This window comes from Rhipicephalus sanguineus, chromosome 7 (assembly GCF_013339695.2).
Source record: "Rhipicephalus sanguineus isolate Rsan-2018 chromosome 7, BIME_Rsan_1.4, whole genome shotgun sequence".
Taxonomy (NCBI): Eukaryota; Metazoa; Arthropoda; class Arachnida; order Ixodida; family Ixodidae; genus Rhipicephalus; species Rhipicephalus sanguineus.
The window spans coordinates 66145324-66159714 of record NC_051182.1 but is presented as its reverse complement, the minus strand read 5'-3'; the positions used below and the strand labels follow the sequence as shown (position 1 = coordinate 66159714).

Here is a 14391-nt window from a genome sequence, read left to right as displayed (position 1 = left end):
ATAGTTAATTTTTTCCGAGGTAACGTTTCGCCGTGCTCTGTCATGTAGAAATAAAAGTTTGGGTTGAACAACGAAACCGAAATATGGTACTCAGCGCTGCGGTCAACTTGCGGTTTATCGAAACTACTACTCGCTTGACGAAGAGCCGCCATGTCTGCAACACGATTGGACAATGCACTGATGGCGCCCATTGCGTCACAGGACCTCACTCTTTGTAGCGTCAATATGACGTTGCGTGACGTTCCATCCTGCAGTGATTCCACTCCTGCGCCAACTGCGCCAAATAGTTTTTACTGCGCCATCCTGATAATATCGACGAAATTTGCGCCAAACTGCGCCAGAGTCTCGGGTTTGGGGGCGTCTATCACCGGCAGTCGCACAGCAGGCGCGTCAAAACAAGTGCAGCTTGATTTTGGGGCCATGAAAGTTACAACCACGGTCCTCCAAAAAACGGCAGGAAGTGGAAGATGGAAGCTGCGATGAAAAAATCCTTAAACAGGGGGTGGGTGCTCGAGCCAACGTTTCGACAAGTGGACTTGTCTTCTTCAAGGGTGGAACTGATTTCCTTAGCTATCGTGTGTATATGCTTCGTGACCTCTCTACCAGAAGAGAGAAGGGGTGGGGGAGAGGCCACCGTGACGACTGGGTGAGTCATAAGGAACGCGGAAAAAATAAAAAGAAAGCGGGAGGCGGGAGGTTGTACGTTTCGCTGAATGATTGTCAATGGAAGCACCTGTCATTTTAACAATAGTAGGTTCGAAATGTCTAGAAGAAGGGATTAACTCTCATTCGTTTTCGTTGTGCATGTACTATCGGCCGCAAAAGTTTGCGGGATCTGCAGCGCGTGGCGGAGCGACGGAAAAATGCATTGCTGCGTCACCTGCCGTGACGCGGCGGGTGTTGACGCTATCGGCCGCGGTTCCGTGATAAGATCCGGCAACGGCACGTTGTCAAACGTGCCGTCGCTAATCGCCAAGGCCGATAGCCTGAACACCGTCAGCGTCATGGTAGGTGACGCAGCAATGCATTTTGCCGTCGCTCCGCCACGCGCTGCAGATCACGCAAACTTTTGCGGCCGACAGTACCATACCGAATAGATTCAAGAGCCGCCTTAGAAACGTCAATACTCGTACCTGCTGGCTGGAGGGTATTGAACTTGTGAATAAGGTATGGCTCTGTATATTTTCTGTCTCTTGGGGACCGGAAGTTTGACTGAAGTATGTAAAGTTTGAGATCTTCGAAGTTGTGACCTGCTACTTTAAAATGCTGTGCCACTGCTTTGGGTAACTTCTTTGCTGTGTCCGCGCGATGCCCGTTTAATCTAACATTAACAGGTTGTGCCGTTGCCAATGTACCGTTTTATTGCGATAGCAATTATATGGACAGTCTCGGCTGAATTTTGCCGTCGCCGTCGCCGCCGTCATGCACCGTATATGTATAAGTACACTCTAAGAAAAAAAGGACTAAAAGGGGTAGGGAGCTTAGTCCTCTTGGGGATCAACGGATTTGCCACAACAAATAGTCCTTCTGGGGATGAACTGCAAGGGGATAAACAGTTAGTCTTTGAAGGATTAACTGCAAGAGACTAACGGTTGCTCCTGTAAGGACTAACGGTTGCTCTTGTAGGGACTAACCGTTGATGTTTAGAAATGGTCCCCAACAGGTCAAATTTTACTCCCTTAAAGACTAACTGTTTATCCTCAGAAATGATCCTTGGTAGAGCAAATGTTACTCCTTCAGGATTAATTGTTAATCCTTAGAAATGATCCTTGGGAGAGCAAATTTTGCTCCCTCAGGATTAACTGTTGATCCTGGGAAATGATCCCTGGGAGACCAAATGTTACTCCTTTAGGATTAACTGTTCATCCATTTGAACAATTCTTGAAGGGACTAACTATTAATCCGCTAATAATTCGCATGTGGATGACCTGGCCATCCTCAACAGACTCGCATGCTAGCTCAGGTCACCTGTGCTTTACTCAGCACTGCATGCATGAACGTGTGCAGAAACGAGGAGTTCGAGAGTGCAATCCGGGGTTGCAAAAATTTATTTTAACAAAACAGTTAGTGCCACACGTCCCAGTGGCGTTGGCTTCAGCCCGCTGTCCACCTTTATTAGGCAGGATAGCAAGTCAAATGTCTTTCGACCTTTGCTGACGAATACAATGTCAAATGCCCAGTAGAGGGCCATTTGTGTGGCCACTGCAGCCAGCAGGCTTGTCTCTTTGATTGAGAGGGCTTCCAGGGATGCGGAAAATTCTGTGGCGGTCAAAATGTCGCCGCTGTAGGTGACCATTGGCACGTAGTGCACAGCCGCAGGATCCTGCAAGTAGAACAAAAACTCACAAATTATTGCTTTTGACACAGTCTCTTTTGCAAATCATTTGAGAAACGACATGCGACATTTCCAACCGTGCAATTCAAATGGAGCATCCTGCAAGCTTTTACATCCGCAATGCTTAATAAATACTAAATGGTGGCTTATGGCAGCTAGGCCATATAAACAAAAATGTTGTATTGAAATTCAAGTCAGCCGGTCTGCATGACATTCAGCGACATACAAAGGCAAAAAATGCATTCTCAAAATAATCTCACGCTGATACTTATAACAAACACCTAGCACGCAAACTATCTGACTCTGGTAAGATTACCACAAAGTTTAATGAATGCCAGATGGAGGCTGGTATATACCAGCAGTATTGACCAATTTTTTTTAGAGTGAAACCTGCCTTTCATGCCTTGGTGCTTCTTCACACTGCCATTTTGAACGCTGTTGAAATGATGGTCGCAACTTGAAGTACCACTGAGGAATGCTACAAGGGCACCTTTAATGACCATTGAGTCAATAGTCTATCAAACCAGTAGAGCAGCGCAGAACTCTATCGAGGTTTTGGAGGTCTTTGAGTGACCGCAGTGTGGACTTGGACGTGGAGCGCATATGGCAATGCACTGGGAAATAAAATTAAAGTTTGCTTTCTGCAGTGGCACAAACCCTTTGAGTTTGGAAGGAAATGATCATTTTGAAGGCTCCTTGGAGAGCACTGGAGCAGCGGAGCCCATGTAACAGGATTATGAAAGCTATAATGCAAAAGAATAATTTTAGACACTGCTGTGTATTGGTTTCCTCTAGCTGCGACAGTATTTTGTTTAACATGTATAAGAAACAAAAGTACTGAGAAAAGCAATCCAAGAAAAAAAAAAGACTGCATGCCTCAAACATCTTACAGAACACCGTTTCACACATGGAGCTTTGGAAACTTACAAATTGACAGACGAAGCTCTCCCTTCGTTCTTTGAGCAAGCCGGGAAGCAGGCAAACTGCTGCTGTAATTGTTCTCTCTGAAAGTGAGAAATCAATTTAGATATGGTGACATGAAATATGGCAACAGAAAAAGTAGACAGAACTGAATTATAAATAAATATTTATCTTTCATGCCTGTCAGCATGCCTCCAGTTAAATGTCCTGTCCTAGACAGCTTTTCATTGCATGAACACTATCAGTGCCTTTAAGTGGCATCATGGCAGGTAGCCGTTATTTGTGCACCACACAAGCTAGCCAAGCAATGGGTTCAGAGGAATATCCCAGCTGCTACATTTTACTCTAGAAGCCAGAGCAAATTATGTAGCAGCCATACATATCAAACAAATTGTTTGGGACCATAATTACCAACTCGGTGTTTATTAAGCGTATGAGAGGCAAACAATAGTTCAGCCACAACGTAAAGTAGAATATGGGCAACGATTTTTGCAGAGTTCAAAGGAACTTGCAGTCAGGCTAGATGGCAATATGGTTAATGCGGTTCCCAGTTCAGGCCAGAATGTACAATCAAACCCACATATATTGAACTCGCAAATAAAAAACACAAATGTTTTGAATATTCGGGCAACTGTCTATACAGCTTTTAATGAAGGGGGTGCATAACCGCGCAAACTTAAAAAAGAAAGACACGAGAAAAGGAGTAAGAGGGAGCAGAAAGGTCGGGCGCAAAACTTCAGCTGTTTATTTGAAAGAACAAGCCAAGAGATTACAACTATCTGTGCATGCGTGTATCAATATCGGCAAAAAAGTGGCCACACTTGCATATTGAAGAGCTGCATCTCTTTTTGAAAAAGTGAAACACACGTATCACTGATACAACTTGTACCTCTCTTCTTAATGTGAAACACCTCCAATAACTCTCGCAATAATGTGTCGTTGCTCCATCCTATTATCTTAATCTCACGAAGCCGAGGTTCACATCTGCAGGCTAAACAATGCGCAGGTAAGTAGGCATTTCCTATATTCTTTAGGGATAATTCATGCTCCCATGCTTGGTCGTTGACACAGCGCCCAGTTTCACTTTTCCAAAATGAGATGCAGCTCTTTGATATGCGAGTGTGACCACTTTTTTGTCAATATTAATGCACGCATGCGCAGATACTTGTAATCTGTTGCCTTGTTCTTTCAAATAAACAGAAGCTTAGCGCCCGACCTTTCTGCTCCCTCCTTCTTTTCTCGTTTCTTTTCTTAGTTTGCGCTATTATGTACCCCTTCAATGTTAACCAACTCGCCCAACAAGTCTTACTCAGCTTTTAATGAAATTATCGTGTTTTATGTGCAAATTTTGGTGCACAAGTTGTTTATATGGTGACACTTCACGATAGTAAGGAACACTCCTTCATGGTAATACGCATTTTATTGCGATAGCAATTATATGGACAGTCTCGGCTGGAAAATGTCCGTCCCCGTCGCCGTCATTCTCCGTATATGTATAAGTATGTATATATATAGAAAAGCCATAAAGAAAAATAATTCAGAAATTCTTTCCGACGCGCGGAATCGAACGGGCGACCTCGCGATTTGCAGCCCGCCGCGTTAGACGTTAGGCCACGACAGCACCGTCTTTCAGCGTGCTAACGGCGCGCTATTTATATACATCATGTAATTCAGCATGCTTTCTTAGTGGCTACATAGATGGCACGACGTGCGCGCGCCGCTCCTGCGATCGCCGTTGCTCTTCGCTCTACAGGGCGTGGTCGTTTAAGGGGCGGCCGGTGGGGTGCTTCGCTTCGCTCGCTGCAGCGGCCGCGTTTGCGAAAGGAGAGCGCTGTTCAAGCAGAAATAAGTAACAAAAGTGACAATTAGTTCGCGCTCGTCTTGTGTGTACCTGTTCGTTCGTTTAGTGCGTCCTGCTTTATGTTTCAGCAGTGCGCTTCAAAGTGTCCAGCTGTGACGCATTAGTTCGCGCTCGTCCTGTGTGCGTTCTTTTCGTGCGTCCTTTGGGCTCGAGCGACGCGCTGGCAATTTCGAGCTGCTTTCCATTCTTCGCGTTACATTACAATTTATTGCTATCGCATTCATTGCTTCGCCGTTGCGGCGAAACTGTGACTTTTTTTATTTTCTTTTTTTACACGGTTTGTAGTTGTAGGGTGTCTACCAATTCATTTTTTCCAAATTCCCTGACTGGTTGGCCTGCTTGGAAAACTGACTATCCGTCATTACGGCAGCACAGTGCAAAGTACGGGACACAGCGATGTGTCCAGCGCTGTTTCACTGTCCCGTATTTTGCGCTGCCCTGCCGTAATGTCAATGAGCCAACCAGTTCACCTAAGAAGTACCCTAGTGACTATCTGTACTGGAAACGAGCCCTCAAGAAGTAAAAAAATAAAAAGAGAAAAATAATTAGGGCACTAAATAAACAAAGTGCAGAACTGAGGCCCTCTATCGTTGCATCACTAGCGAATGAGCTTGACCCGGTCTGGCGAGCCTCTTCTCAAAGTACTTCTACCAAACCAGAATGCCTTCAAGCCGAGCTCAGGTCATGGCCAAGTGCACAAATTTATCTGCACGAGCAGCATCATGCTTAGGAATTGAGATATGTCATACGAGCTGAAACAACTGTATGCACTGTCTTTTTCTTTATGCTTCTGCTTAGCCATTTACTGTAGTTGCACAAAAAGAAGCAACTTCATAAGCTTTCATCAAAGGTAAAGATTGTTTTCCAGACAGTCGCACAGACTGCCACCAGTCAGTTTCCATGACCCAGCTAGGTTTCTCGAACATTCCCTGACAATTCCAGGTTTTCCATGTTTTCCAGGTTGGTAGTAACCCTGAGTTGACAGAGGGCTGTATGCAGAAGCAGGAAATATGTGAGAAAATACAGTATCGACGCAAATAGCACATCAGAATCCTCATAAGCAGTGGTGCCTATTCGTCGGCCCCTGGAAGCGTCTAGTCCTTGGGCTAACGACGATTTCGTTTTCCGATATACTCACACCACTTACTGATGTAAAGCTTCTTTTCCCCATGTTTGACTGTGTGACAGCAAGGATTCATTGGGGAAAGTAGTGATGGCAAGAAGTAGTTTCTACTCGCTCCGCATGGCACCCTCTTAATCCCACCTCTCACTATCCCAAATGTAAGTGGGAAAAGTCCCTTTTTGAGAGGAAAGGCCGAGGTTTTGCGAGAAAGCCAACGTGTTTGGGTGTTTTGCGCTGCTCGATGTAAAAAAATGTTACGGCTATTTCTGTATGATGTAGCCATAGATTCTCCTATTCATATACAGTAAAGCATTGCTGTGTTTCAAAATAGTTGGATATGCAGGAGAATTCAATTTAACCATGTTAGCAATGCAGATTCATACATATCTTTTCAAGATCCATCAGTTTAGTTCTTAAGATTACTATGGACGTTTCATTGAGGCATCCCTTTCCTTGCTCTGGGGAAGTCATTTATGAAATGCTTCATCTGGCCTCTGCGGATCTTCCAACAAGTCAGCTGAATTTCATAAGCGAGCTGGTGCAGCATGCCACAAACAGTACGGGATGATTTTAGTACAAAAGCACTCCTAGCCAACCACTTTAGATTTTGTGGATAAATGCCAGGATAAAGCGTGAGGCTTCAGCTTCTGGGAGGTTACTCGAGAAGAGCAACTTGTGTATTACAAGCACCATGGGTGTATGTGTTTAAGGCAGCCACCTGCTGGGGAAATAGGAAGCACAACTGGCCTACCAGCTTGGACTTTGCCACTGTCTGCGTGAAGCCTCTCTCTAGTTTAAAAAGTGCGTATGCACAATACTCCACAATTAGCGGAGCTAAACCTTCTCTGACCAAACTACTGCCTTGCTAATTTGAGCAAAATGTGTCTGGTTTGGTTTTTCTCTGCAACATTAATACAAAATAGTTGGCTATCTTTTGTAGCATCTATGACTGCTGGTGACACTTATTCTGCTGGCACAGAAGCTTAAGGTACTCATGTAATGTATTGTATAATATGACACCAACATGACAGCCGATAACTAAAAAATCAGTATGCGGCCCTCATGTCATGTACATAGTCTTGCTCATTTGAAACTTTCTGCAAGGTGGCAACCAACTCTGACAGCTGACTGAGACATTGGATATGACCGTGCAGGCAAAGCATTCATTCATCTATTCATACTCCACCTAGAATTTTTGGTTTGTGAAGGCTTCATCATTATGCGGCAATGCCTTCCAGCAGGGTGCCGCATTGTCTGGACTTTCAATGCATTCTTCCCATCAAAAGTTTGCTACGAGCATGCTGCATTATTGTAAAAACGTGGTTATCGAACAAATGCGCAATGCATAAACTGAGTTCTAATGCAGTGGAAAAATTTGAGTCTAAACACTGAGCCTTCACACAAGAGCCACACTATTAAAACCGACAGAAGAAAGTGGAGCGGAGCCCTTATGCGAGTAAATATGGTAAGCCATGACATGCAGACAATATACAGTGGAATATATGTACCATATACTGTAGCTTCCGAGGCACCACTCAAATAGGCATCGAAGTCTTCCAGGAAGATCTCCAGGTGGCGCTTTTGCCGTGCTGCCTTCACAATCTTTTTTTTTGCCTGATCTAATGCCCGTTCAAGGCTTTGCAAAACAGGCACATTTGTGATCAGCTCGAACTCCAGCTGAGCCTAAAAATAGAGAATATGAGTAGAAAATAGCAGTGTGAGAATCTCCCACATGGCAGTGCGGATGTGACATCCAATTTGCAATGTTAAGGAGTTCATCAAAATAAATATGCACCCATGCTCATGTAGCTGCAAAGCAAAAAAGAAAGAAAAAGAAGTAGTCTTAGCTGGCTTGCATCTGTTGCAATGCAGCAAACACAGATTGGCAGCCTTGCAACTTTAGAAAACAAGACTTCACAGTAATAATACCCTCAAATTACATGAACTGCTCAGTGTAATTCAGATTAAGTGTGATAAAACAATGACGAAGTGAACATTTATGAGAAGGCGTTGTCTAGACCAGGGATTCTAAAACAGCCGAATTCTCTGGAACCCTGGAATTACTTGTTTTTTGGGGGTTCCCTGAACAGCCAAATCAAAGGATTTCTCAACCCCAGCACTCGTCCTGTGGTTTTTGTGTCTTCAGTCCCGTCCCTCGTGCTGTTATATTTTGCAATGTCGCACCAGCTTGCCCAGACAAAGTCTCTGCTAACCCACCCCCTAACCCACCAACCCTGTTAGATTTCACGACCAAGGTTTTTTTTCGCCGCCACACCCTGGCCATCATTAATTGAATTTTGTCATTTGTTGAGGTGCTATGTGTCTGCTTACTCCTTTTTGCAATGTGTGTCCAGGCAGAAGGAACAGATGCCAAGAAAACCATAGGTACTCATCTTTTGAGAGCCATCTAGGTTTTCCAAGACTGAATGATAAAGAACACCTGATGTAGGGCACTCTTCATGAGTGAGAGAGAATTATTGCTGAAAAGCATCAAACAGCACTACAACGCCCATTAACAGTGCCACCAGATCATATTCTACACCAGAGATTTTCAATCATTTTCGTAATAGGAAAAGTGGAAAGTTTTCAAAAGACGGTGAGCAACTGCACGCCTTATGACTCAGCTCCTGAGATGCACATAAAAAGAAGCGTGTAGACACATGGCACCTAAATGAATGGACTAACCATATTAATAATCGCTAATTGCATAGTGAAACAGCCTGCAGCAAACAATAACAGTGCAGCAAGTAACAAAATTAAGTAGGTAAAGATAGATTGGAGGTTGCCATGCAGTCAAATCCGCTTGCAGCTGTGTCCTGCTATTGCCACCAGGAGCAAAATGTGCTTTGAATGCGGCCTTTAAGAGCGCGTACCATTGAAGAGTCCTGTGCCTGAAAAAAATTTCAACAGCCCCTTTCCCGCCCGTCCTGTCAATGTGTCTTCGTTTTGGCGCGAAGTTTACTATTGTTTGACAAGCCCTTTTCTTATCGGGGAAATGAAGGCAAGCAAGACTTGACATGGACATGACTGACCTGCTGCTTTTCTTTCTTTTCTTATGCACTGCGCAATGGTCCCTAACATAAGCATTCAGTGTTAAGATAGGTAGTGGCTACCCTCGGAACACTGTTTTTGGTCTGAATGGGCATGGCACCTGTCACACTCTGGAATTAAAGTCGAACCTCGCTGCAACACTGACAGGACATGCGAAAAATTTGGTTCTGCCACATCAATGGCGATGTATTCGTCTATGCTCATGCTTACGGTCTCACGAAGGCACTCAAACACACCAGCACAAATTACAGGCTTCGGCACTTTCACAGGCACTTTGGCGAATGCTGGGATCATGTGATCTACAATGCATACGGATTGGCTGTGGCTCCGGCTAGGTAAAAGGGACCTGCGCCTTATCGAAAGATGGTCAGCCACATCATCATCACCACCTAACAGTGGTTTGTTTACAGGGTTTGTTTACAGGTAAAGCAATGTGCACATATTTTTGGTGAATTAAAACGTCTTGAATGTACAAAAAGCTACATGGTTATTGATATGCTTACTTTATCATAAAACTAAGTTTTAAGCCAAGTTCCACTGAAAGTACCGTTGAAGCGAAAACAAGCCCGAAAAATAATTCGTTGTGGTGAGAACTTTGACACATTGACTTCTATGGCAAGCTGAGAGGAATAGTAAGAAATACTCCGTTGAATCTGGACTTGTTGTAGTGGGATTCAACTGAACACTTATTTCTCAGCCAGCTAGGAATCACTCGCTCTTCTCCTGACAAATGATGCCATAAACACAAATGACCGGGGCATAAACGCAAAGTCCACAGCCAATGCATGATTTGAGCATCATGAGCTGCACAGTTACTGTGGCTGCCGCAATGTGCTTACATGCTCGCTCGCTTTCGCACTGAAAGCCAAGCGTTGGAAGAAAAAAAGGACAGTGCTCACAGTCATGATGTGGCTGATGTACGGATGCAGCTATTCATCCCCTATTCATCCCACTCTTGCATAGCTTTCAGTGTGCTTGCTGGTGCGAACGGAGAGAAAAAGCGCTTAAAGTGTGCAACGAATCTCTTAACTCATACTTGACAGATTCTAAAAGTTTTTCTGAATTCGTGAGGCAATGAACTCCTTCAATGAAGCTATTTGATGATAACTTTGGAAAGATTTATAGGGTCCCTTTAAAAATGTACTGGTAGGTAGTCAGTTTAAACATATGAACGTAATCTGTGGTTATTTCAACAGTGACGTTAAAAACATCTCAGCAGCTTAATCCGCCCCAAAGAACAATAACTTAGAACAAAAAAGAAAGTGCCTTTCACTCATAGTTAAGGGGTAACCATTCCTTCAATGAAGATAACGTGCTCTATTTTGTACTGGAGCAAGCTGCACACCTAGTAAAATGCACATGCATGTGGCATGGATGCGAAAAAAAGTGTTGAGAAATATTCAAGTTGCAATCAGAACATGCGCGCGAGAAAAAAGGACTGTGCCTAGAATCGATATCAACAAAATAAGTCAGCAGTGAGTGAGAATAAGAGATGGGAATATCGAGGTGTAATGCCTGAAGTGACACATCGGCTATGATGGACACTGCCCAGGACAACTCAGGAATATAGAACAGCAGGGGTATCGCACAGCTCAAAACCACTTTTACGTTTCGTTTCGCTTGAGATGGACTGCAAAGTAGAGCCAGTGAAAATGACAAAAGGAAAATAGATGCAAAAGAAAAACAAATGCAAAGGAAAATAATTCCTTTCAATGTTTTCTTTGCTTTGCACTTATGGCTTACTGGTTACAAGAACTTACGATTGAGCTCATTGGCAATGACAGGTATCTGTCAAGAATTTCCGGCACAGATGGACTCTCCGAAGCAATCCATTGTCTTCGGCTTGTGAAAGTCCGCCGCATGCAATCTGCAATATAGGCAAGATCCGGCCGTGTCTTCTTCACCTCTCTCTTCATAGCCTCTGCGTGTGCAGCGAGACTTTCGATACCTTCGCTGTCAGATGGTGGAGCTACCTGGAGGCAAAAAAAAAGTAACTTATTTCACACCTGACATCTGGATGCTTGATGCATAAGGCATACATGAAATTTAAATGCATACCACAGATGGCCTCGCAACACGCTGTGGTGCATTTCCGTTCACCATGCCCTCCCCTTCCGGAACTTCCTTTGCTTTCTTCTGTGGTGGATAATCGGCTGCCTCCTCACGGGTCCTAATTTTTCTTCTCTCGTATTTTGCCTTAAACCGTAGGGCTTCCCGCCAAGAGTCCTGTGTGTAAAGCACCATACACAATGTAAGCATAACTACTTGCACTGTTTCAGTTTGATTTGCCCCCCCCCCTTATGTTACTTGTGCCAGTATTCAAGCATAGTGGCCAGAACATGGCATTGCCTATGAGACCAAGCACATCGTTGCTATAGAGTGCCAAAATTATGCTGAACAAAACCACAGAAACAAATGGGAACCACACTGCAACATTAAGAAAGTAACTAATTAATTAATTTCATTCCCTGTCTGGGGTTTTACATACCATCACCGCAATATGGTTACAGGGCACACCCAGTGGCATAGTCAGGAATAATTTTTCGGGGGGGTTAGTTACTTCATTCACAGAATTATTTGCATAAAAATTTAAGTGGAAAGCAGGGGGAGTTTAGGGGGTGTTACACAGAAACACCTACCCTGGCTACACCCCTGAGAATGCCGTAGTGGAGGGCTCCCGAAATTTCGACTACCTGGTCTTCGTTAAGATGCACCTAAATCTCAAAACACAGGCATCTAACATTTCACTTCTATCTCACGGCAACCGCAGCAGCCGGGATCAAATCCACTACCTTCGGGTTAGCAGGTAAGCACCATAACCACTGTTCCACCGAGGTGTACAAAAAGTGCCTAAAAATAGGAAAGCCCAGCATTATTCAGGGTTATTCTAAAATGAAGCACTTGCAATGAACATCGTGCCAATCAGCTGTCATTGATTCTCCCTATATAGAAAGCATTCTTAGAAAATTAAACTATGACGACAAGATCAGCACTAGTGCGTCTAGTGAACGCCCGTTTTCGTTGTCTGAAAGAATGGTGACATGCACAACAGTATCATTGCTTCCCGAACATAGCAGCTATCTATCCTTTGCAACAATATTCAGTGACAGCATCTGTGGTACTGTAAATCAATATAGTGCTGTGCAATGCATACGTTTCCTGTACAATAAGCTTACTTTTTCAATGTAGTTGATGAAAAAATTTTTTTTGCGAAAGTCGGTTTTTGTACTATTCGTATTTTAAAATATTTAGAAATATTCCATTCGCACTTGACGTTTTGATATTCACACACCCTCAATGGCGGAACAATGCGAAAAGACAAAGAACGATGAAGAGACAAACAGCACTGATTGACAAATAAATTCTTTATTGGGAAGGAACAACAATATTTACTCGAAAAAAAATCACATATGAGCGGGGAAGCATGAAAAACATTACAAGTCGAGATTAAATGTCACCAAGTGTTGTGGTTAAAGCCCAAGACAATGCTACGGACGGACAGAGCTGACACATGGCTCATTGTTTGTCAAGACAGACCACAGCCTCAAACACCTCGCATTCTCTACGAGCGTCCCCATAGTGCCTGCGGACCACACACTAAAATGTCAGGCCCACAAGCATGGCACCCATCATGGTCCTCACAATGCAAGGCCAAGTTGCTGCCAGCTTTTGAGCAAAGACTATACTCATGCTTTCCCAAATCGTCATTTAGACAACGCCGTTCCTACGTGCGCCATACCGGGCGTTTCCTAAACGACCGTTTGCGAGAGAATGACTGTAGTCTTTGCTCCAAAACTGGCAGCAACTTGGCCTTGCATTGTAAAGACAGTGACGTGTGCTGTGCTCATGGGCCCGACTTTCTACAGCGTGTGGTCCACATGCACTTCAGGGACACTTGTGGAGGACGTCAGGTGTTCGAGGCCGTAGTCTGTCTCAACAAACAATGCGTCATGTGTCAGCTCTCTCCAGTAGTATTGTCTCGGGCTGAATTAACATATCTTAACCACAACACTTGGTGACATTTAATCTTGACTTGTAACGTTTTTCATATTCCCCATTTATTTGCGGTTTTTTCCGAGTATATATTGCAGTTTGTCCCTATAATGGATTAATTCTCAATTTTTTCTCACTGTTCCCTTTTGAAGTACTATGTACCAAATAGCCCAAGTTCTCACTTTGCACTAAATATTATTACACCCAGAAACGTAGTAGGCCACCCAGTTAACAAATTTTGCTGTCACTACTAGGTTAGCTTAAGCTTCAGCCTCCTACTTACATAGCCGGTGCCAGAACAATCAGCCAGGGTAGGGTACCTGTCAACCAGAGCTTGAGCAGCTTCTGCATATAACTTTCCAGGGTACCTAGCGCAGTTAAGAAAAAAACGTAAGTAGTTCAGAAAAATGTCGTGAAGAAGTTCTCTTGAAAGCTTATTATGAAGGCACTTTATTAAATTACAATATGGCACTTGACCGTGCAAGGTTGCAACCTAAGTCACCTCTACTTTGCCCTACGTGGTCCAATAAAAGTACAGCAAACAACTTACATGGTGTACACGCAAAGGTCATGGTACAGCCACTGCACAACTCTGTTGCGCCCTTTAAAATAGGTGCCAGCCTGGTGGCGCCCTATGCTGGCTTTAATATCCTGGGGCACAGCTGGCAGGCTGTACGTCAGGCTGTATGTAGCCGCTACGTGAGCCTGCTGCACCTCTGGTATGTCCCTTTCGAGCACGTCTGCAATCCTTGAGAGCCAGGTAAAGAAAGAATAATAAAAAAGAAAGATCATATTAACAATGAATGCAGACTATGACCAACATTTCAACTTTGATGCATTTCCAGCGCTTAGGTGAAGCAGGAAAAACGCATGCATGCATGCATTTTTCCTGCTTACACAGAAAGACAAAGAGACAGTAAGAACGCTGGTCTTCAACTAAGTTTATTGTACAGACGGGGTGGGGCTTTGTACGGTCAACATGCACCGACAGACGCCATAACAGGAAATGCGACGCACGCATGTTTCCCCTCAACAGCAATCCACAGTACATGTATTGAGAAAGATAATCTGCTTCGGTTTGCAACAGCACGATAAGGTGGTGCTTAC

General features: G+C 44.0%; 1 protein-coding gene across 1 annotated transcript; it reads right to left on the bottom strand.

The window, feature by feature from the left end:
- Positions 1–1959: 1959 nt before the first annotated feature.
- On the bottom strand, positions 1960–14076 carry LOC119398732 (uncharacterized). Its single transcript, XM_037665555.2, has 7 exons — positions 13835–14076; positions 13568–13652; positions 11350–11517; positions 11052–11264; positions 7756–7923; positions 2077–2323; positions 1960–1985 (listed from the first exon to the last, which is right to left on the bottom strand). Exons 1-7 carry the CDS (start codon positions 14074–14076, stop codon positions 1960–1962), a joined length of 1149 nt encoding a protein of 382 aa, XP_037521483.1.
- Positions 14077–14391: the final 315 nt, after the last annotated feature.

Coding starts and splice junctions, on each gene's coding strand:
- LOC119398732 (XM_037665555.2), bottom strand. CDS start 14,076: ATGATCTTTCTTTTTTATTATTCTTTCTTTACCTGGCTCTCAAGGATT. Junction 7,924..11,051: donor CATTGCCAATGAGCTCAATC/GTAAGTTCTTGT, acceptor CTCTATTTTTAG/GCTCAGCTGGAGTTCGAGCT. Junction 1,986..2,076: donor GAAGCCAACGCCACTGGGAC/GTGTGGCACTAA, acceptor TCATGCATGCAG/TGCTGAGTAAAGCACAGGTG.